This window comes from Micropterus dolomieu, linkage group LG03 (assembly GCF_021292245.1).
Source record: "Micropterus dolomieu isolate WLL.071019.BEF.003 ecotype Adirondacks linkage group LG03, ASM2129224v1, whole genome shotgun sequence".
NCBI lineage: Eukaryota > Metazoa > Chordata > Actinopteri > Centrarchiformes > Centrarchidae > Micropterus > Micropterus dolomieu.
Window position 1 is genome coordinate 27,858,064 of NC_060152.1, and position 24,012 is coordinate 27,882,075.

Genomic DNA, 24,012 nt, shown 5'->3' on the forward strand with positions numbered 1-24,012 from the left:
CCTGGTGTGTTCCTTGTTCTTCGTGATGCTCTCTGCGCTTTAAACGGACCTCTGAGACTATCACAGAGCAGGTGCATTTATACGGAGACTTGATTTCACACAGGTGGATTCTAATTATCATCATTAGTCATTTAGGTCAACATTTGATCATTCAGAGATCCTCACTGAACTTCTGGAGAGTTTGCTGCACTGAAAGTAAAGGGGCTGAATAATTTTGCACGCCCAATTTTTCAGTTTTTTATTTGTTAAAAAGGTTTGAAATATCCAATAAATTTCGTTCCACTTCATGATTGTGTCCCACTTGTTGTTGATTCTTCACAAAAAATTACAGTTTTATATCTTTATGTTTGAAGCCTGAAATGTGGCAAAAGGTCGAAAAGTTCAAGGGGGCCGAATACTTTCGCAAGGCACTGTATTTGACCCTGCCTATATTTGGGACAGGCCTTTAATTCCTCTAGCACAAAACCTAAATAGGCTACTATGAAACACTTTATTTATTTCAAACTGTATGATTATTACTATAATATCAAATACACATCATTCATTTGATCTAGCTCCGACTGAGGCTGATGCACTTTTATTTTATAGGCAGCAACGTAATGAAAATAAATATACCCAACAACACGGCGCAGGATGAGAGAAGTGTGGCAGAAGTTAGCAGACAGAGAGCAATGGGCTTCACATGACAGTATTCATAACTAGGATTAATTTTTATGAAAAGCTGTTTTGATTCTTTTGATCGGTGGAATATTACAGACTAAAGGAATATAAGTAATCAAGGAACGGAAACATTTGGACTTCAGGAGTGCTTCAAAGGTAACGGGAGTCTGCACTTTTTTCCTGCCTCTTGTACTATGCCGGTTACGCTTAGTGTTATGTCGTTCATAGAACGTTTCGTTCATTTGACCTAATTTGTATGTGACTCGGGTTGTCTCAGTGAGTAATTCGTTCATTTTCACGCATGCGTGAATAGTCTCTTACGTTCATTCGTTACACAGCAGCTGCAAGGTCTCCGTCAGCACAGGAAACAGAATTGATTAGTTCACGACTCTCAACTGTGGGTCTCTGGGTTTGAGTCGTTCATTTTTCACGTGACAGCGCTGAATGATTAGTTCATTCCTGCTCCACATTACTGTGGAGCAGGAATGAACTAATCATTCAGCGCTCACATGGGTCCTTTACTTTTTATTTATCGTCAGAGCCGTGCTGTTGTTTCACCGCTCCTCACTGGTGAACCTGCAGTGTTTGAAATTATTATTAAATTTTAATAAGAGTGCATTTTATTCATCTAGTGTGTCAAGCTTATTACTTCAATATATTCCCTGCAAATCTGATGTTAATATATACATTTTACTGGATACGGACGTTAGGCTAGTGTATGAATGAGCACTTTAGAGATATAATGATATGTAATTATATACACACATATGGCTGTTGTGGTTGTAAACTCAAGAAAGATTGTGAAAATGGATTTAGCCCGAGTAGTGGCTTAATCGAATATTGACAACATTTCTGTGGTTTTTACATGTTTTGAATTTGGTTGTGGCTCCATGGGCCTTTATAGAACCATGATACAGAAAGATCAAGAGGTGAATTTGTGCATTATACTTTGTCAATTAGAGCAAGCCAGGCAGCCTTCCCTGTTTGAGAACTGCGCTGTTTTTTTTTTTTTTTTTTTTTAAGAATCGCCCACTAGAGGGCTGCAGCGCCGCCATAACCAGCCCAGTTAAAATGAACGAAATGACACAAAAAAAGATTAGTTAATTATAATGAACGAGATTTGGTGACTCGAGTCTTTCAGAAGAGTGACTTTTCCCATCACTACATACACTAGTAAATTTATATGAATTAGACTTTGGGGCTTGTTGTTTCCGTTAAATGAACTGAACTATTCAATTGTGGAGAATCTAACCAATCTAACGATGTGTAGCATGTCCATACTGACATATTAATCGAAATATTATGGAATTTGCAACATGGCCAAGGGAAATATAGAGAAATACAAGCAGAAGAAAATTTTTAATGAATCTAAAATGTATGACAGCAAAGCATTATAATCAAGTATTGTAGTGCTGCACTGATGCACTGGCCTAAAAATCTTGTTGTAAGAAAATATGTTTGTTTGGTATGGACCCCCAAATCTCTCGATCTCTGTCTCCCCCCTCCCTCTCAACCCAACCGGTAGGAGCAGTTAGCCCGCCTAGGTTCTGCTCAAGTGCCAAGTGCTTGCTCATGATGGGAATTGTTGGGTTTCTGTAAATTATTATAAAGTGCAGTCTAGACCTGCTCTATATGAAAAGTGCAATGAGATAACTTCTGTTATGAACTGGCGCTATATAAATAAAACTGAACTGAATTACAACAATGTTATCTTTGCCATTAAAAATACTGACCAAAAGCACACAATATAAAATATTCCTTTAAAATGAGGCAGAAGTGATTGTGAATGGTAATGTCAATTGTTCATCTCAAGAAGGCTTTTGCTCACTTGAGCCTTTGAAAGCAAACAGATGAAAAACCACAGCTAACAGCACCCACCCTGTGTTCCCCTTTCTCTCTCGCATCTCCATCTCATCGACTCTAACAGATGCAACTCTTCAGATCATATTAAGCTTCTGCCACCCCACTGCATGCTGGTCCCTCTCTTCTGACACTCTGGGCACCAAAGTAGTTTTCAAACAGTGTTTTAAACAGGGACTGATGCTCTGAGATCATCTGCGGTAACACTAGATGGCCCCTCGATCACATTACCTTCCTGTCCTCTGCTGCCTATAGCACAAACTTTTAGGATGTGTTCAAGTGTGTCAATTTATTACACTCTCTTTACAGCTGTAACCACATCCACCACCAGACAGATACAGTGTCCTGTCTGGTTCGTCTATATGTAGCCATCTCCATTTCAGTAGAGCCTAATTTCTCCCCCCCACCCAAATGTAAATGTAAAATGTAAATGCTCCGTACTTGTATAGCGCCTTTCTTTTCGACCACTCAAAGCGCTTTTACACATCTGCATTCACCAGTCACACACATTCATACACTGAGCCTAAGTGCTCAAACGGAAACTAACATTCACACTCATTCATACACTGGCGGAACAGCCGCCAGGGGCAAATCGGGGTTCAGTATCTTGCCCAAGGGGGAGCAACCAGGGGGAGCCAGGGATCGAACCGCCGACCTTCCGATTAACAGCCAACCCGCTCTACCTCCTGAGCCACAGCCGCCCCACCGCTGTCATGTAGTTATCTCAGAAAACAGTACTGCTTATCACCACATTATTATTACCGGCAGTTTTACCGATCAAAATTCAGTCTTTTTTTATCTTCTGACAGAGGTAAACAAAAAATGCATTTCTAGCAGACAACTGTCGATTTTGACACCTGAAATGGCAACTGTTGCTGGCACATTTTATTAGCTGTAGCTAACTAACTGAGCTAATATTAGCTTCATACCTGTTCATATTTTTCTTTTAGGATGAGGACTAACAATTGTTATTGAAGGGTTAATTTTTTTGCCTAATCTGTAACCTAATGTAATGTAACGGGGGCGGCTGTTCTGCCAGTGTATGAATCTGTGAATGTTAGTTTCTGTTTGAGCACTTAGGCTCAGTGTATGAATGAGTGTGTGTGAATGGTGAATGCAGATGTAGTGTAAAAGTGGTCGAAAAGACTAGATTGGCGCTATACAAATACGGAGCATTTACATTTATGTTACTCCCACAAATGTAAGTAGTTAGTTAAGGATAAGCAAACTCTAGGCCTTAAAGGTGATGCTAGGTTACTACTGTAGTTAGCCAGGACATGCTAACAATTGCGGCTTAAATTAGAGCAGAAAAACACAGTTTAATGCATTTCCTCCACTTTTGCTGGTTTTGCAAATGCTAGAACAAGATTCCGTCCTCCAAACTCTTTAAATGCTGAGTCTCTCACTTACTTTGTTATTTTTCCCCACATCCAAGCATTCTTTCAACATGCATTACTCCAGTCCCTTTAAATTAAGAAAGACTCCAAGCCTTCAAGTGAACACCCCCTGCCTTCACTTGGACCCCCTGCCTAGGCTTACAAATGATTCTTCACATGATGTACAACAGCAGATTTCATTCGCAAAGATTTGCTCACCGTATATTACTCCAGCTATTTTTTAGCAGATGGAAAACTTGTTTAAGTGGTACCAAATCACTTCTTAAACTTTCTGAGGAGGAAGTGGAGGATAATGATGCTAATTACCCCTGTCACTATGTTTAAAAGGGCTTAGGAGAATAGAGCTGTCAGCAAAGTTAACACCTCCTATTTTCTAGTCAAAGGGTTTTCCTTGGCAACGTGGGCTAAATATACACATTTCGCACCATTACAGGTGTATAGAAGCTGGAATAAGGCGGACAAAAGTAATACATTACATTTGACCCACATAATCCCTAAAGCGAAGCTGTTAACTGAAAGCTCTGAATCATGAAATTAATGAAGGCGGGGCAGAAAACACTGTCAAGCAATGAATAATGGAAAAAGGTGCTGTAAGTAATAAGTAAGTGAAATAAGCTAAAAAAAAAATCCACACTGAGCTGCTCAACAAAAAACTTTCAGCGTCTCTCTGCTTATATCACACACTATCAGGGTAAACATTTTACAGATATTAAAAAAATATGAGGCTACGCCAAGGATCGAAACTGACTTTGTCATCATCTGTTGCCCGTTAGGGTACACAGTAACTGTCTCACCTCATAGGACCTCATGCAACGCATAGACGCAGGAAGAGTAGATTTGCTGTCATCCATCACTTGCAGCAGCTCCTCGCACACCTTCAGCGGCAGTACCACAGGATGTCCTATGGCATTGACCTCCCAACTTGTAACGATGCTGAAAACACAGTAAGAGTGATTTATAATGACTGACACAGCAATACACAACCAAGAATAGCTGCTGTAAATCCCACGTTGAAGCATTTGTCCTGACGTTTTAATTAAGTTGTTTTAACTGTAAACCGAACTACATAACTAGGTATACATAAAAGTGGATTGATGTTGTGTGTAGCATCAATTTATATCGGTGTTTGAGATGAGAAGAAGAGGGGACTGAAAGGAGAAGAGGAAGAGTGACTAAGAGAAGAAAGATTGATGTTCTGTCAGTGTGCGGTGCTGATCCAGTTTGTTTAGGTGACATTTAGCCATCTGTGCAGCTCCTGAGAGGGAAAAGTCTCCTCAAAGTTTAGCCAGCTCTACTTAAGACATCACACTGAGGAAACACTACTGCTATGTTTACATGCATGAAAAATTAGCCTCTCAACAAATGGTGTCTTAATCAGGTTAAGCTGTTTACACAGAAAATCTAATCAAGTTATGCTGTGTACATATTGACCCAAACCAGTCAACATCACAATTCACTGTGCATGTGAACGTAGTTAATGCCATCTACACCAAAGTTTGATTACTCATATCAGAATTAGATTCTAAGGAAACATACATAAGACTCCAATTCCATATCCATGAGACCTCATTCCCCTTGTGCTGGACTGTGATGGTGCCAGCGACTTTCGCTTAACACATAATCAAGTCACTGTCATTAGTGACAAGCATAATCCACTAAGGCATTGGCTCACTGATTCTCCAGCAAATTATTGGCAGTTTTAACAACACATACTGCAACCTCTAGCTGCAGTCGACCGTAACTGACTGTATCCCCAAATAAGAGGGCCACCATCCAGGGAATTCAGCTCCCCAGGCATAACATTTAATTTAAAATGTCAGAGATGAGTGATCTCTGAGTGATTTCTTTTCAACATTGGAGGGAACACATTAAGCAGGGGGTGCATGCACATATGACTCGAGGCATCCTCTTCTATTATGACTTGATTGTCATATAATACAACTTTTTTCCCCCTCTTTCTATTTCTCGAAATCTCAGATTATTGCCATTTATTTCTAACAGTGGCCCTAATAATACTCGTCGCAGACGGGCTACAATTCCGCTTTTTGGTTTAAATGTCTCTGCACAGGTAAATAATATTTAATTTCATATCATGCACAAACCTGGCACATTGCACATATTTGTTGTTAATTGTTAATCTTTGTTGTATATTTTTATATTGTCAATTTATATTTTTCATTGCAATACGTCTGCACAACACAAACCCAAAATAATGCACATGTAAATATCTGTGACGTTCTTTCTTGAGTTGTATTATTTTTCTAAATTTATTTTCTTATATTTATATAACTTGCATTGTCTATTCCATATTTATATATTTCTACATTTATTTATGTCAACTGTACGTTTGTCTACGTGTAGCACCTTATCACCAAAGCAAATTCCTCGTATATGTAAAACACTACTTGGCCATAAATTTCCTTCTGATTATCAGTCAATGTCTCGCTAATTTTCAGCTGACTGTCATTTAGAAACAGTGTCACCATTACATAGTTTGTCCACCAGAGAGCAGTGAAAAGTTAATTTTTCATGTGTAAAATATCCAGCTCAGTACCTATCTTGATATCGATTCTTTGAAAATACACATTTTGGGGATCTTTATCAAAAATGTTTATGTATCTTGTGTTCATGTAAAAATATGAATCTGGCTGACACACCGTCAGATTTTGTAACACTCAAATATCAATTCCGTATTGCTCTAAAAAAGTCCGACTGTAACAATCACCAACTCTAAGGCCAAAAAGGTAATGACTGTGGAAGAGCAGATGTTTGTTTTGTTTTATTTCTGGCAGGGGTTAAAATTACATCTGCTGTCTGAAATAATTGATACAATAAGTGAAAAGCTAAAACTCAGAGGTGTTAATTCTTATTCAGAAAAAAAGAGCAGTGCTCCAGTTAAAAGTTGCTGTCATGGCTCGCTTTACAAGGGTGTCATCTCCCTTGGTACCCAGCATGCACCTAGGGTGAAACAGTTTCTCCCAGCTCATGCAGTTTATCATGTCTTTATAATACACTCTTACTGCTTTGACTAAGAATACAAGCCTTGCTCCTTTCCTTTTGCCTCTAATTACCCTTTCTCTGTCTGTCAGCCAGTGGGGCTGTCAAAAATGGTTCAGACAACAAAACCTCCCTTTGCTGCCTTCGCTCTGCACGGCTGCAGGGAAGAGGAGGAGGACGGAGAAAAGCAGAGTGCTGATTCAGGTGAAAATAATGAGGGAGGAAGGCCTCTCCAGTGGGGTGCTGCTGTACTGAACACAGATAACCACAGCAGCACATCCACCTACACCTCTCTGATGCATCACAGCAAGGTACACAGAGCCTCGCTTCAGTCTAAACAACATCCCCTGTATGTGCAACAAGGACGAGTGTGGCTTACACAACGGACAACACTGAACAACTTTGATGTCAATCTCATTCGCAAAATAACAGACAATTATGTCTGAGCAGGGATCCTTGAGCAAAGTGTTCTATTAAGACGTAAAATCTGTTCACCGACAAAGTAGTCTTTTATCCCTCGCAGTAGGCCAAGACAGGTGGTGATTGAGAGGGTGTGTTGGAAAGATGAAAGGATAAGATTAGGAATAGGAAAACAAAGACTGAAGGGAGGGGGGGAATGTGGTAAGTGCCCTCGCTTACTCTCTCTGCTGGATGCCTGTGTCAGAGCAGACGGTGTAGAGGAGTTTCAGGGCTCTGCTTGATGGAGTTTGAAGAGAAGAGGAGCCGATAGACCCCTCGCCCCCGACACATGTCTCTGGGACTGATGCCACGATGGAGTCGCTGTTCAGCAGCCAGAGCTACAGGAGGAGCGGACAGGTTACTTAACACTTGAGATACACATGCCAGATGTCATGCCGGCGAAGGTATCACACTCACATGAACTCTGTGAATCCACTCATGCACGCCGGGATTAGAGTGATACTTTGGGACGATAATGTGCTTTTAATGACCCTCATATTTTCCTTTGGGTCGCTCAATAAACACACTAAATATTCTTTTATCACTTTTAGACTTCATGACTTTCCCTAATTCTATAAAACTTAAAATCCGCTACAGAAAATAATTTTTTTAGCTGTGAAAATGTGTTTTTCATATGCCATATATCTGTGACTACACTTTACATACAGCAATACCTCTACCAAATCCCGCAGTTTCTGTTTTGATATCCATTTTTGGAGTTTTATAAGAGTTTGTTCAAAGGTCTGTATAACATTCTGTGCATGTTTTTGTCTGTAAATTACTTCTGAATCAGTTTGTGGCAAATGGAAGTAATTTAATACTGTTCTATATATTGGACTTTAATGAGGTCAGAGGGTAAGAACAATTAAAAAAAGTGTTGATTTTACAATTATTACTATTATTTTTCCTCATACTGCTATGAGGAAGTTCCAATAAAACACATGGGTTAAATAGCATGTCATCCATCTCTGATATGACGCAGGTTACTTATTTTATATTTGAGTTTATATACATTAAATAATTTGGTCCACTTTGGTCCCAGTTCACATAAGGGGTAATTATATTTTTATTACTATCAACAGTTTTAGTGAGGAGTTTTAATGTCCTACAGTTTAAAGCCTGACAAAAACACAATTGGTGGAAAACTGGAATACTTTGGACATTTTATGTTACGCAAATGGTGCGACAAAATGTACGAGCAAATAAAAAATTTAAAAAAAAAAAACACCTGCCAGCTTCAGTTAAAATAATATCAATATTGGAATATAAACCACGTCAGTCAATCACTAAACATTTTACACTCAAACTTGCTGTACATAAAAAACAATTCTGGTCCTGAATTATTGGCTTTTTGGACAGTTCCAATTCTTTTTATTGCAGAGGTGTGTTCCTGTTCCTGCCACTGGTAATTATCCACTTGTAGCTGATTTTAAAGAAGCTAAAAGCCTGTCAGTGCGCTCAACAACACTAGAATCACAGTCAAGCCGCTTTTCACGTCGTTTGAAGAACCTGCCACATCACGCTTTCCCCATTTATCAAATGACTGAGGATTCTATTTTTACTCAAATGTCATAGGTTTCTGTGATTATGCCAGCTTGTTCTTACCAATAAGAAAGCCTTCCCATCAGGAGTCTGGACGGAGAAGTGGAAGGTGCTCATAGAGTTGGACAGCCCCAGCAGCCTGGCTGCTATAACCCTCTCCAGGAAAAGAGGTCTGTCAAAAAATGACAACGTTCATTCATTTTACAGATGTAGTCCACAGAGTATATTAACTTTCACTTTAACCAAACATCTCCAAGATAAAGTTATGGAAGAACATGCTACTTTTTATGGTCATGCGTATGATTCTATGTTTAAATCAGACAATTTTAACATGTCTTTTTCAAATATTTAATCAGTGCTGGAATCAGTTGTGTGTCAAGATATCGGGTGAGACTACGTCAGTCTCATGCTCACAAATGACCCGATTTATAGTCACAATGGTAAGCCCAGAAGGACTGCATATGCTTTAACAGCTACAGTTTCCTAACTTTCACCAAGAGAAGCCTGGATAAAAACCTGCCTGTTAAGTGAAGCTTCTGGCTGTCTGTCTCCCACAGCGGGCTCCACCACCACCTGTGTGATGTACAGTTTCAGGGTCTCTGTAAGATACAATGGAGAAAGGCTCATTTGCACGATAGAATAATGATGATTATTTAGGAAAATCTGTCAGAGTGATTTATACCTGGTGCGACAGCCTCTCCCAGCACTGATGAACAGCTCTTGCAGGAGACGAGTGCCAGACGACGGCAGGGTTTCTGTCCGCAACAAAAAGTAAAAAAACCACAACGCACGGCCATCTTTAGCTCAGCTGTTTACAAACCGCAATCAATAGCCACTATAACCATGATGGAAGACAGAAGAGGTGGAAGACAGACAGAGATATACACGGCAGGCAGATCATCATTCATTTGTTTTCCTGCTCTTTGTATCTGCCTCCGTTTCCATTTCTCATCACTGCAAAGAGGGCCACCCGTACAGAGAATGAGTAATAGAGGGAAAGGGAGATTAATCCTCATCTACGGAGTGCTAGAGTTTGACTCACTGACGCAGCCGTCTGAGGAGTGTGTGTCTGTGTGGGTGAGTATACTGTATGATACAACTTTCAATACAATGTTTGCCTTTTATTTAAAAAAAAATCTGGTACTGACCATTTAGTGCTTTCACCACTTTCTCCCTCACTGCAGCTAGGGCTGATGTTTTTATTGATATAATTCTTACAATCTATTGGCCAACCATAGTAATCATTCTTTCATCCAGGCTTATTTGTCTAAAACAAACTCTCTGAATTGCTGGTTTAAAGGTTTTGTCTTCCTTCTAAGAATAAAATGAGCACACTGGCTGTTTTTCTTTGCACGTCCCTCACCTTTGGATCTTGACTGTCCTCTGAGCCAACAGGGCTCACTTCCTCTGTGAGAGTCTGTCCACAGCTACTATCTCTAGATAGGAGGAGGAAGGTGTCGCCCAGTAAACAATCCTCTGTTCGGGGCAGCAGCTTCTTAGCGAACGGATCTGGGTGGCAACACCAGTCGTCCACGATAGCGTTCCAGTTGCCATTAGGGAGAGGAAGCACTCGCTTAAACACTCTGAAGAAGAAAGGGGGGGGGTCAAAACAATTACCGGTTTTCTTTGTATTATTGTCCACAATATCTAATAACATACCACCACTTACATTTATATAGTGCTTTTTATAGAGCTTTTAGTATGCACCGTTTTAGGCTAAATAAAAAAATCTGGTAGAGGAGACTTTGTGAGGTTTCCATCAATGGTAGTATTAAAACCGCTAAGCAGCCACATATTGCTACAAAGCATAATGTTGTTGAAATTATAACCTTTACTTGCTCCACACACTTCTGACATTTTTACTTTCCCCAGCCCTTGTTGAGAGCAAAAAATACTTTTAGTAGGTTATTGCTGGGAAACATAGCCAGAGGCCAAGGGTCTGGGTAATGCAGCTACTGCAATTTTCAGCATGTCACATTGCTGACCATAGAAAGCTATACACTTAAGGCAATAACAACAATGCCACTGTCCAGCTGAACCACCGCAAGGTAAGAAACAATTGGTTTTTTTTTTAATAGGTAGACCTTTACGTCACACCGACTCTATAACTCTAACCCAGTCAGGTTGACAACTGTGGACTGCGCTCCAGCTCTATCCATCAAGTCCTCCCCCCAGACTATCACTTCTACTGCTGGGTCACGCCATCAATAAACGCCCACTGATGCTCTTCCTCGTCCGTCTGCCCCTCACCTGTCCTCCAGCAGCCTGGTCGTGCAGCCCTGGCAGCAGAAGCAATAAGTCTCTTTTGCCCGGAGTGTCTCCATCACGCTGTCAGACGTCTCTGTGGAGGGCCAAAGACAAATAAATAAATTATCCAGATTTGGTGAAAGGGCAGTAACCTTGTACTACGGAGTACAAAATCGATAAAATACTGGGTGGGGAAGCTGGCTTGGCTAGGTAGCAGGCAATCATTCTGGTTTTGATTGGATTTGACAATGACAGTCCTCAGCTTCACTTTCCTCTTGTGCGAGGAGTGACAAAACAAATCTCAGGGAAGGCCAAAAGATGGAGTTTTGGGGTATTATGCAATGACCCCGGGGTACTCTTTGATGATAGGAGATCAACCCAAAACTTAAGGGAGTATTCTCACGACTCTGACGTTCAGTTGCTTGTGGTCCATTGAGGATCCCGAGAGAAAAATTTACACCTTCACTGTCTCAGATGACCAAGTGACTCAATCCAATTAATTCAGAATAGACAGCCAGCTCTAAATAGCTACCAAAGACGTTGTTCTTGCCCTGGCACAGAAGAGTCTAGTGGAGCAAGGGGAGGTTGCATGCGTCTGCATGTGTTCTCCTCGAAATTACCTTCGTCTGTCCTTCGTGCGACACTGATGCGCAGTCTGAAATGTAGCTCCTCTCTGCAGGATTCTCCTGCAGGTGTCGGAATGCAGGATCCCTGCTCGAAGGTCACTCCTGCTGGCAAAGTCAGGCTCAGCTCGCCTCTGGGAGTCCGGATTAGGAGAGAGGAATCTCCACCAGTCACGACCACGTCTGCAGGACTTCTGGCCACATCTTTCCTGGAGAGCAGATGCGAGCGGACACTTTACACACAGAGGTTTAAAGGAACCCACCCAAGAAATAGAAGAAACATGCTGATTTGCCTTTCCCTTGCCTAGAGTTAGAGAAGATCAGTACCTCTGATGTAAAACAATAATTATCACGATATAATTTTTTCAATAATAACAAATGTTCAATAAATGTTTGATTTTATTTACTGGAATCATACGAACACACGAACTACGATTTTTTATTTTATTTATTAAGATGTTTATTTTGTTGAGGAAAAAGGACTGAAATCATGCATATTTGTTGAAAAAGATTTTATCATAATTGTTTTGAATGTCCCACCTCAGATTTGTGAAGTGATCCACTGTTTGGCCTCAAGTGTCACCCAGAAGCAAAAATCTGCCTTTAAACTCCAAAGAAATAACGATTTGATACTTATATCTTGATATCGAAAGATATGAAACTTTTTATCGTGATAACATTTTTGGCCATATCATCCAGCGCTACTCTGATATCTGTATGCTACATATGAAACTAGCCAGGAGATGGTTAGCTTAGCTTAGCATAAAGACTGGAAACACCTAGCCTGGATCCTGTAGTAACAGGCCAAGACAAAGTCATCCACATTACCCCTGTAAAACCACAACTTGCTGCCAGCAACAACCCCTCGTTAAATTACAAATTAGAGTTGCTGGTAGGCGGATTTTGTTATCTTCGAACAGAACCACACTAGCTGTTTGGTCCTATTTCCAGTCTTTATGAGCATATAAGACTACAGCCAGCTGCTGGCTGTAGTCTTATATGGAACGGACAGACACGAGAGTGGTATTGGTCTTCGTATCCCTCTCTCTTAAGTATTACAACCTCTCAACAAAAGGAGGCTGGATCATTTCATAGTCTGTTCATACTACTTGATGCATAATAAGTGAACAAAAAAAAGAACAATATCCCCAAAACTTGGCAACATCAAATCATACAAATATGGATTCAGGAGGATTAGTCAATGTTTCAATACAGTGATTAATGAGTCAGTCTTTAGTGCAGAACTTCATTCTTATTAAATATGTAAATAATACATGTATATTTATATACAGTCTAAGGTGCAGGAAAACTTATTTTCTCTGTCAAGAACCGTGGGTGGAAAGATCATAGTATAAATAAGTGTGCAGTGACTGTTCTCTGCAGAAATGGGCCCAGTAAACTAAAGACCTAGAATAAATAATACTACTACAATCATAAATAGCACCTCTTCCTTCTGCTGGCTGCAGCTGTCTCTGATAAAGGAAGCACTGAATAATGTCTAAGTTCATCAACACCATTAACAGAGAAGCACAATTAACCTTGCTGAAAAACCTGGATGCAGGCTAAGCACTTTCTCTGGTTATATAGGGAATCACTCCAATGGAGTTTATCATATTACATATTTTGTAAGTATATTATGTTTTTCTTATGGCACTATTAACATTGACCATGTATAGTTGTACTCTGAATGTCTGGCTGCCTTATTGCATCTCCTTTATAGGAGAAATGTTCAACTTCAGCTCTACTAATCTTCACATAACTTTCAGCCCTGTATTAGTTGAGTAAAATGTAGTTGGGTACAAAAGGCGCTTTTAGACCAAGAGTACCAGGGACTTTTAAGTCTCCAGGTCTATTTTCAAGTCACTCACCACAGAGCATTGACTACTTTGGGAGACGGGGAAGAGAAGCAGGGCTCTCTTTACTCCCTTTCAAATCTCATTAACCCCATCTAGTGATGTTAGAGATGTACTACATGAAACAGAGACCAGCGCTTTGCTATATTACACATGTATAATTAATTGTAATTATAATAATATGAAATTTCCTTTATTGATTTGGCCCTTTTCAAAGACAAAGTTTACCATGTGTTTTACAAACACACACTATAGATATATTTTTTTAAGAGTAGGAACTTATAAATAATAAAAATAATTATCCTTATTTAGGTATGCCTTTACTTATACTTCTGCTGAGTGTGTGAAGCATGGACACACTGGGTACAATGCATTATATGACCTTGGAAGATGCTGGCGTTAATGTACATCAGCCCAAATTGTACCTAATGCACTAAAAATAAAATAGTTATAAAATTACATTAAGATAATTTATAGCACTTTAAATTTGTAATTCAACAACTTAATACTGTTGCGTAATTTAATCTAAAATAGGATATTTTAGATATTAGTAGGATATTCTATACTAAAAAAGGATTTGATGTTTTGCGTGGAAAACCTGAAAAGTAACTAACTATGGCTGTCAAATTCATATAGTGGCATGACATGTTTCCTTTGAGATGCAGGAGTAGAAGTACAAGGTAACATTCAATGTAAATACTCAAATAAGTACACGCACTTCAAAATTGTACTGAAGTACAGAGTCAAGTCAATGCACTTTGCTTACTTCCCACCAATGACTCTCTTCATGGAGCAATTTGCTACTTTTCTAAAATGTTTACATATACAATGCACAGAAACCACAGTTTTCTGGAAACAAAACCTTAAGTATACAGACAAGAACAGTTTGCATGCCTGGCGTGCAGTCTATTTTATACATCTGTGATATTCCATGGAAATAAAAATATGACAAATCATTTAATTTGCCATCTTTTGGGGTCGAGGTAGAGACAGAACTTTACAAACATATTAAAGCTTTATGTCACCGAGGGACTATTTTTCTACTGTCAAGATCATAGACTGTATAAAAAAGAAATATAGAGCTAGAGTCTTTGAGGATCGTGGACATATTCATATTAGAAATATGGTAAGAGTTGTTACCTGATGCGACTTTGCTCAACAGAGTGTTCAACAAAACTGGCATGAAACAATGTGGCGAAAACAGTTTCATAACAATAGTTAGCCAACATTGGAGTTTTGAACATGTCACTGAAACAACAGGCATAACATTTAGCAACTTATCTGTTGAGAAACTGCAGCATCAGTACACATTTATCTAACTTATCTCTGCAGGCAGGCCTCCACCGTTGTGCATTTATCGGGCTAAGTTAGCTAATGCTCTTAGCTAGCCTAGCTTGTATAACTTGCCAAGAAATTGAATAATAGCACTTAACAGAATAACGTTACTTAACTGTAACCGTTTGCTATCTATCAAAATAATTACCCGACAATAAGCAGTCCACTCTGAAGCCTCTTTCTCAGCTCTATGAAGACGCCGACTCCATGTGTTTGGGATGTAAACTCCAAGTCTGCCATTGAGGCAGCGCAATGTTCAGACAGAATAAAAATAAATCATGCACTAATCAGTACTCGCTGCAGCCTGGTGACTCTGATTAGCACAGTATTAAAAGTAAAACTAACATAAAAGTACATTTATCTGATTTAGCAGAATCCAGAGGTCGATACTTGTCTGCAGCGTGACGATACAGCCGCTGTCAAGATCACCATAGTATGAAGAGCGCATCCGGTCACACATTTAAAAATAAAAGTAGGGGAGCCCGGGTGTGGTTGTAACATTACAACACCAATTCCACCAAATAGAGATAAGATAGAAGTTAGGTGATCATGTAAGTATTTACCTAATTCCTTCCCGATCAGACATGGTGGTTATCAAGTCTGGAAAGAGGTGCATTCAGAATATATAGAGAAAAAACAGATTGAGGTAAGAAAGTAAAGTTTTTGACCAAGATCATTTTTTGTTTAGTATCTATACTAGATAGGATTATTTGACTTATTAGATTGAAATGTACTTTCTTAGGCAACACGTGATGCATTTCTTCCTTTCTAATTTCAAACCACTATGATAATACAGCTAGCTAAACATTGGCTGACCGGGGTGGGGTGGGTTGTAATACCCCACCCCATGATACATAAAACTAGGTACTTTCTTGATTTTATTATTATTTTCCAGACTGCCCTATGCAGTCTGGGCCCACCAAGCCAGCACTCCAGGGTTACCAGCATTATTTTGTCAGCACTGTGACCAGTACTCCCCATTCACATGTTGGCGTATGCATCGTCACTCGACCTTTTCCATACTCTGTCTCTGCCGGTGGAGAGGGTAGAAAAGTGTATGGACAGCTTGTGAGAAGACAGACCCCCCTTTTGAAACATACTGACTACTTTTGTTTTGTGTATTTGCGGCACCCGTTAGCCATTTAGGAATATGCACCATGTGAATACAACTAAAATAATGAATTACAAATAGATTTTGACTCAAGGCCCCTGTAAGATGAGCCAGTAATGCCGGACCTCAGACAATACTTCAGTGGTGCAGGTATTTAAAATAACCAACACCAACTGACGTTTAGTGAACTCGAAGGTTTTGGGGGCCCTGGTGGTCCAACCCTGCTCAAGCCAAACAAAATGATTGAAAAACGACTTTGTTACTATTATTTGTTGTTATTATTTTGATAACAAATATTTTAATGCATATAACAATGTACTTGTGCTGAGAAGTATTTTGTTTTTTGTTTTTTAACAGTTGAACCATTTTAGTAAAACATTACAACACATCAAAGACGCTGCAATTGCTTTAGTCAAAATTGAATTTTTCAAATGGGAAAGTAAATAAAATTGTGTCTTTTATATTGAAGGCAGCTCACTTAACTTTCGATATTCTTCGCTGTAACTGTGGGTGACTTCACAGAGCAGAGAGGCGGAAGATTGGAGCAGTCCTCAGCTAATCTGCAGTGCAGTCTGGGAGCTGTCAATCGTCTCCCTTTGTATCTCTGGTACAGGAAGCTACTGATGCGCTGGTCACTGTTTATTTACACACTGCGCGACCACACTAAGAGAAACAAGATTATAATCCCCTGTTATCTGTTTTCAAAGCCTCCTTGTCGAGAGACCTGAGGTCGTATTAACGGGTGACATCGGAGCCGGGCCCTGTTTCTCCATCATTTAAACAACCTGCTCCCAACGTTAGCTAGCCTGCTAGGCATATTATTGACGCTGTCAGCCGTCTTTACTCGGCGAACCGGGCACATGATTGAATGACAGTTGCTGGCCAATATCCTAAAACGGTAAGCTTTTACGTTAGCTTAAATATTTAACGTTATAAAATGCCATGTTCGTTAGCTGACATCACCTCACCTAGGTTAGCTAACGTTAGTGACAAGGTAACGTTAGCTGTTAGCTAGCGTTAAATCGTTACTTGATCAGTTTATTTCTCACGCACACATTAAAACGGCAGTAAGCTAACGCGGTTATTAAGGTGTTGCAAGTGTTTTCCTTAGCTAAAAGATGCGTTTATATTAATTTCCCACCACTGACCGTTAACGTAGGTGTCCAGTATGTGTGTTACCTGCTCTATCGTTACTCTGTTGTTGACACTTTAACGTTACACCCGTAACTAACTTAACGTTAGCTCAACCTGTTCCCGTTCTCGCCAACCTGTCGGCGGAGACAGAGAAGGGAAAAGTTCGGGTGCCTTTTGTTCGGACAGGTTCAACTTCTCATAAAGTTGCTCGTCAGTGTCACTTTCCGATCCAGCCTGTACACACGGCAGCAGGTGAATGAGGAGTACTGGCACCTGTTTCCACTCCAAGCGCTGCTTCTCAAACGTTATATGTCCATTTGCCATAGACACTTTTCACGGCAGACATTTTGACCCGTCACTGTAGGAGAAGCTCAGGTGTGATTAATAACGTTAATTAGTAATAGCTGCAGTGTGTGCTTGGTGGCTCAGCGATATGGTTTCCTGGGCCACTTCAGTTGGTAGTGAGTCATCATTGATGATATCAGTTCCACCTTTCCTGCTGTGAGGGGTCAAAATGTCTACCACGAAAGAGTCTGTTGTCTTGGTTAGTGGGCGAAGCTCAGCACAAAAGTGTCACTTGACTTTTCCCAATCTGTAGTGTGGCTCGTCTAATCCTCATCTTGATTCATTTCCAAATGGAGGAAGGGTTGTTCACGTCAGCCTTTGCTCCTTCTGACTGGTTTGACTCCAGTGACACCCTGCCAGATGTTGGACCTCATACTGACTAATAGACTCTGGCTTGATTGATTAAAGTTTGATCATCTTCATGCTTGCATAACTCACAAGCAATATGTATTTTTGATCTTCTTGTTCTCATCTTCTTCTGTTCCGTTTCTCTTTTTGTGTGTGTTCTTTCATTGCAGGTGTGATGTACAGATGTGTGCCTGGTGTTTTACATTAGCGTAATAACCCGCCAAGGAGAATGAATGCAGAGGAAGTGGAGCTGCTCAGTGACTCCAAGTACAGGAACTATGTGGCAGCGGTGGACAAAGCCCTCAAGAACTTTGAGTACTCCAGTGAGTGGGCAGACCTCATCTCGGCACTGGGCAAACTCAACAAGGTAATGAGCTCAGACGGACCACAGCTTGACATACGCTGCACTAGACGACCTATAGTCAGAAGGCAAACACAAATGCATATGTATATACAGACTGAAGTCTCACTTTAAGACTTTGCTGTAATTCAGCCTACTGTAACTGCATGGGTTGTAAAATAAAGACGTGAAGTTTTCATGACTGCATATGTCAAAAACGTTTAATTATACACAAAAAACAAGCATTTTGTTTGAGTAAGTTACCACATCATGACAAGAGACATGAAGATGTCTGAGAACGCATTACGTCATATCTTGTGCGGATTGCACAGATACGTAATCCTGGTTGTTGCACTGTTGCCTCACGTCCACTGTTTTTTACACCCTGTCTAAGGTTTTGCAAAATAATGCAAAATACCAAGTGGTTCCCAAGAAGCTGACGATAGGCAAACGGCTGGCCCAATGCCTCCACCCTGCCCTGCCCAGCGGGGTCCATCGCAAGGCCTTGGAGACCTACGAGATCATCTTCAAGATCATTGGACCCAAGAGGCTGGCCAAAGACCTCTTTCTTTATAGGTAAAACTGTAGTACAGTGGCTGCAAGTTTGCTGGAAATAAAGCTTTCAGCTATAATCAGACATCACTCTTTTTTTCCTCGCTGCAGCTCTGGGCTCTTCCCTTTACTCTCCAACGCTGCTATGTCTGTGAAGCCTGTGCTGCTGGGGCTCTATGAGACCTACTACTTGCCCCTGGGAAAGACTCTCAAACCAGGCCTGCAGGGGCTACTGACTGGTGTGCTTCCTGGCCTGGAGGAGGGCTCTGAGTATTATGACAGGTGAGAAGTAGAAGAATGGAAAGAGAAGCAAAAGTTTTAATGTGCACATGGGCATTGGAACAGGCCATTAGAAAGAAAGCAGTTCATAGCACAATGTGGAAGGGAATTGATTTCAGATGAATGATACATGAGATATGAGTCCTTGCAAGACTAATGTTTTAAAATCAAGATACAGCCCAAAGACTTCCTGTCTCTTAGATAAAAACCTAGTTAGTTTTTCAAAACATTGTATTTTTATTGTGTTGGTACCAGGAATCACCTGCAGAGATTTGTCTCTAAATTTACAGTATTTTCTTGATATCTAATGCTTTTTCTTCATATGTGTTGACATTTATATTAATGTCATTTATTAATTTACTTGCATTATCATTTGTTCATAGTTGTGAATGACATCTCAGATGTAGCAAAAGCTGGGAAATGATTTATCTCATCAGTGTTACCTTTAATTAGTCTCACAGGCACTAGGGGGTGCTGCAGTTACAGGTTAAGCCACGGTGACGTAATTTGCCTAGAGGGTGACTGCATCATAGGACTTTTTTTTTATAGAAGACCTTTGAACTTGTTTCAGCAGGAAAAGCACAGGTGTGACTGATAAAATTAACAATGGCTCCATTAGAGATTTAAGTGTCCCAAGTGTCCCAGTGAGTGATGCCAGATGTAATTAATGTTATTAGTAACACCTGTGCTTTTCCTGGTACGATGTCAAAATGTCTCCTGTAAAAAGTACCTGTTTGTAGCGGTCATCATGTATCTGTCCTCTTGTTTCACTTAAATTTATACTCTATATGTTATAGTTTTAGTATATCTCTTCCTTTGAGTTTATATTTCATCTGTGACATTGCAGAGGCTTAACAGGATGTTGCATTATTTTGACATCCTCCTGTTGCTGTTTCCTGTTTCAATTATTCAGTTTTCACACACAAGACATACATTTCTTTTGTCTTTTCAGCCTAAATCACAATAGTGTCTCATTTGCGCTCATTGAGATTTCTCAGATACAATTTATTTGGCCAAAATAATTCAGTATTATGTATTGATGCTGGCGCTCAGCTCCCACTCAGGGACTGGAAATAGAAAATGAAAAGATTCTCAGTGACTTCTAAATGGTTTCATAAACAGCAGTGAGTGTTCTGTTCAGAGAAAGCTCACAAGCATTGGATGACGTATCTCTCTGGTGCTTTTAATATCTTTTGCTTAGTTACCAATTAGATGAGTGTGCTCTGTGCTGTTAAGTGATGTTTCCATATGGAAAGAAAACCCCGAAACAGCATTTATGTGTAGACCAAGGAGCAATAACACTTCTGCAACTAAAGTAGCTCAACATCCTGCTTAATTTATTCGCTAGTAATTGACCAATAAGACCTCTGCATGAGGGAAGTACTGTCTGCCAACGACATGTGAAGCAGAGTGTTGCTGCTTTAAACAAGTATTTTCATTTGTGCCAGCTGCACTTTGTGGACTGCATGACTCTGCAGTGGTAGTGTGTTAGGAGGTCAGTGCTGGTGTGTACTTGACACGCATGTTCACTGTGTCCTGGGTTTTCCATAGAACCAACATCCTGTTGGAGAAGGTGGCCGCAGCAGTGGAGCAGTCGGCCTTCTACAGTGCCTTGTGGGGCAGCATCCTGACCAGCCCTGCTGTGCGTCTCCCTGGGGTGACCTTTGTTCTGCTGCACCTCAATCGCAAGCTGTCTATGGAGGACCAGCTCTATGTCATAGGCAGTGACATCGAGCTCATGGTACGCAGCATACTACAATACAAACAAGTCATTGTCAAAATACTAAACGACAGAATTGCTTGCCCCTGGCCTGAAAGTTTGCACACCTTCCTCCAAAAATGCTATGTAGTAAATCTGACGTTTCAGTGATTTGGGTTCTTTAGCATCAGTTCAATGTTTTCATCAGGTTTTATCATATGTGTCCACATGCAAATTTAGAAAACAAGAGTCAAGAGCTTAAAGGTTTAAGGATAAGTGTGTAAGATTTAGTGACATCTAGTGGTGAGGTTGTGTGAGAATGTTTTTTTTTTTTTTTTGCAGCAATGCATTATTTCAAGTTTAAGTGAGAGCTTTTACTTTGAAAAATTCTAAACAACATTAAAAAGAGTCTGTAGCCTGCTTGACACACCTCTGAAAGAGCCGTCAGAAAACGTGATTCCCTAAATGTCCTCTGCCTGGAGATACTGGGGAAATAATAAAGTGTCTGTAGGTTGATGGATGCGGATCACAGAACACCGCAACACACACATACTGCAGCACATGTGTTATTGTAAACATATTAAACAGTCCTTCATTATCAATTTGTTGACGAGGGGGAAAAAAATTATTTTCCCGACGTGGGCTTGAACACACAACCATCTGGGTGAGAGACTTGCACTTTACCAACTGAGCTAACCAAATACTTATACTTCTATCTGGTGTAAATATTATGCCTGTATATTCTCACCCACCACCTAATGGATTAAAAAATACGTATGTTTTAACACTAGAACCACCAGGGTTCGTTGTATACGTATAACCGCCATGGCGGGTAAAATTTACCCGCAATAAAAATGCCGTGATTTTGTGATTATTTCTGCTACATGTTGCTCCAATACACTTTGGGAAACATTTAGCACATTGGCTGTGCATTTCCTATAAACACCATCCCCATATTTCAGGCACTTACAGAATGTTTAGTTAAATGCTAGTTATATTCTAAACACAGCTTGAATTTAAATGCAGCATACAATTTACAAAAAAGACTGACTGTTGTTTTATAGGCGTTAATAATAGCCTCATAATGTCGGCTAGTTCTTACTGTTCTGCATCCAGAGAGTAACACATAGCTATAAAAGTCTGAAAGCCCAAATAAAAGTAGACTATTTATTTGAAAAAAATTATTATCAATTCCAAAATTCATAGTAGATTTTTACCCAATGGAAAAATGTATAGGCCTAATGATCACTGTTACTAAAAAATGGATAGAACTGGAAAAGTTATAGCCGGTCAAAAAGCACACGAGGGAGCCGCACGCTCTCTTGAAGGGACTGCCGAACACACCTTTATCAAAGGGAAAAACTAGACTACTGCAGAATTAGTTTTGATGATCATGTAGCAACACAAAACCTACGAGCAGCGGCTTTTATGCATGTTTACTTAATTCAAGTGGATCGCTGTCAGATGCAGAATCAACCCAGGACACATCGCTCAGGCCCCACCGTCAGACTCTCCTTCACTCACTGCGCTGAGCAAGTGTAATGCCTGTAGTGGGAAAGGCGTTGCCAATAGCAACATAGAATGTTTATCTAAACGCGCAACATGAACAGCGCTAAAATGACTGTGTACATAAACCTTACATAATGAACTGTTGTGTTTCTATTACCTTAGAATGAGCCATTTATATCTACAGAACCGCGGGTCCCCCTTGCATGGACGTCACCATGTTGCCCCGCCATGTTCCTACAGTAGCTGAAAACGGACAAACAGCACTTCGGAGCGCATTTTGTCTCTACGTTCTTCTTCTTGTAGAATTCTGGCAGTGTAGACGCTCATCACTACGTTTACACTAGAACCGCCAACGGGTCAAATTTACCCTGTTTAACCTGTTTTTTGATTGTATCTATCTTTTTTTCAATATAATATTGAAGTCCCCCAGTCTCTGACTTTTCCTAAAAGTGTGTTATATAGCGCCCCCTATTGTTAGAAATGTCAATATAAAGCCAGATTTAAAAAATGGACATTTATACCTATAACCGCCATGGCGGGCAAAATTTACCCCTATAGAGAACACTGAAAACATAGTTATGGATCTTTATATTGCATTTCTGTCACTAGATCCTCATAAATATTACACACTGGACCTTTTAATTTACTCAAGAAAGAGAATTACCAGGAGTGACATGTGCTGGTAACGGTAGTCAGACAAGATAAACCACAATGTCTGGGGTAGTGTCCACATACCTAACCCATAAAAGATTCTTTTATTAACAATGACATGAGCAATGTATTTTGCTCAGCAGCTCATCAGATGAAATGTTTAAATATCAATAACATTAAATTAAAATCTTGATAAACTTAGGTTTAACTTGAATCACTGTGTCTATTGAAATGGGTTAATAGGGTACTGTTATATAATGTTCTACATTTTAATGTATATAGCCAGGTTGAATAATAGTGGGTCCCTGTTTTCACCAGGTGGAGGCAGTCAGTACTTCAGTCCAGGACTCAAGTGTGTTGGTGCAGAGGAGCACCCTGGACCTGATCCTCTTCTGCTTCCCCTTCCACATGAGCCAGGTAAGGAATGCTGTGTGACTGGGGTCTGGCTAACACTACAGGCCTGTGTGTCAACTGCAGTATGGTAATGATGTGTGTGTCGGTCTTACAGTTAGGATTAGACCAAAGTATCTAACTAGCTGCATGTGTCTGTGTGTCTTTTTTTTGTTGTGCGTGTGTGTGAGGCCACTCAGACAGCCACGGTGGTGACTCATGCTGGCAGCTTGTTAAATCTTTCACCTCAAAACATTTCTGGGACATTATGGGACACCGTTTTTATCTGACATCTGCAGTGTGTGTGTGTGTATGTGTGAAAGAGAGAGCGATACAGTCACAAACGTTCTGCTCTGTTCTGTTGTGTTCAGGCGACTCGCCCTGACATGATCCGGATCCTGTCAGCAGCTTTGCATGTGGTCTTGAGAAGAGACATGTCCCTCAACCGCAGACTCTACGCCTGGTTGCTGGGTGCGAAATACACACAGACCACATTAAGACCAGGGTTTGCACTCACCGTTTAATTTCTTTAATTTAACATTGTAGAACTTAAAGAGATAGTCTCTCCACTAGGGATGCAGCGATTACCGGAATTCAGTGTTAACCGCGCTTTAAAACGTCACGGTTAATTAATCGTAAAGGCTCCGCTACACCGAGTGTTTCTGTTGCACGGAACAAAAC

At 40.3% G+C, this 24,012-nt stretch overlaps 2 protein-coding genes across 8 annotated transcripts in view; one reads left to right on the plus strand and one right to left on the minus strand.

The window, feature by feature from the left end:
* ube3d (ubiquitin protein ligase E3D) overlaps positions 1–15,410 on the minus strand; it is a 21,576-nt gene extending 6,166 nt beyond the window's left edge. Inside the window, exons 1-9 of one of the 2 annotated variants that reach the window (XM_046045119.1) lie at positions 15,122–15,410; positions 11,783–11,994; positions 11,166–11,256; positions 10,279–10,498; positions 9,598–9,670; positions 9,436–9,514; positions 8,979–9,087; positions 7,554–7,711; positions 4,712–4,850 (exon numbers count right to left, since the gene is read on the minus strand). In XM_046045119.1, coding sequence (XP_045901075.1) covers positions 4,712–4,850; positions 7,554–7,711; positions 8,979–9,087; positions 9,436–9,514; positions 9,598–9,670; positions 10,279–10,498; positions 11,166–11,256; positions 11,783–11,994; positions 15,122–15,213 — 1,173 coding nt within the window. In that variant the 5' untranslated portion in view covers positions 15,214–15,410. The remainder of the gene's footprint in view (positions 1–4,711; positions 4,851–7,553; positions 7,712–8,978; positions 9,088–9,435; positions 9,515–9,597; positions 9,671–10,278; positions 10,499–11,165; positions 11,257–11,782; positions 11,995–15,121) is intronic. The other variant, XM_046045120.1, reaches the window with a different exon arrangement.
* Positions 15,411–16,610: 1,200 nt separating this feature from the next.
* dop1a (DOP1 leucine zipper like protein A) overlaps positions 16,611–24,012 on the plus strand; it is a 31,752-nt gene continuing 24,350 nt past the window's right edge. For 2 of the 6 annotated variants that reach the window (XM_046045091.1, XM_046045092.1), the window contains exons 1-7: positions 16,640–16,982; positions 18,082–18,278; positions 18,646–18,827; positions 18,915–19,085; positions 20,634–20,823; positions 23,260–23,358; positions 23,703–23,802. In XM_046045091.1, the coding sequence (XP_045901047.1) occupies positions 18,141–18,278; positions 18,646–18,827; positions 18,915–19,085; positions 20,634–20,823; positions 23,260–23,358; positions 23,703–23,802 (880 nt within the window). In that variant the 5' untranslated portion in view covers positions 16,640–16,982; positions 18,082–18,140. Of the gene's footprint in view, positions 16,983–17,351; positions 17,471–17,643; positions 17,763–18,081; positions 18,279–18,645; positions 18,828–18,914; positions 19,086–20,633; positions 20,824–23,259; positions 23,359–23,702; positions 23,803–24,012 lie in introns of those variants that run through there. The other 4 variants (XM_046045087.1, XM_046045090.1, XM_046045089.1 and 1 more) reach the window with 4 other exon arrangements.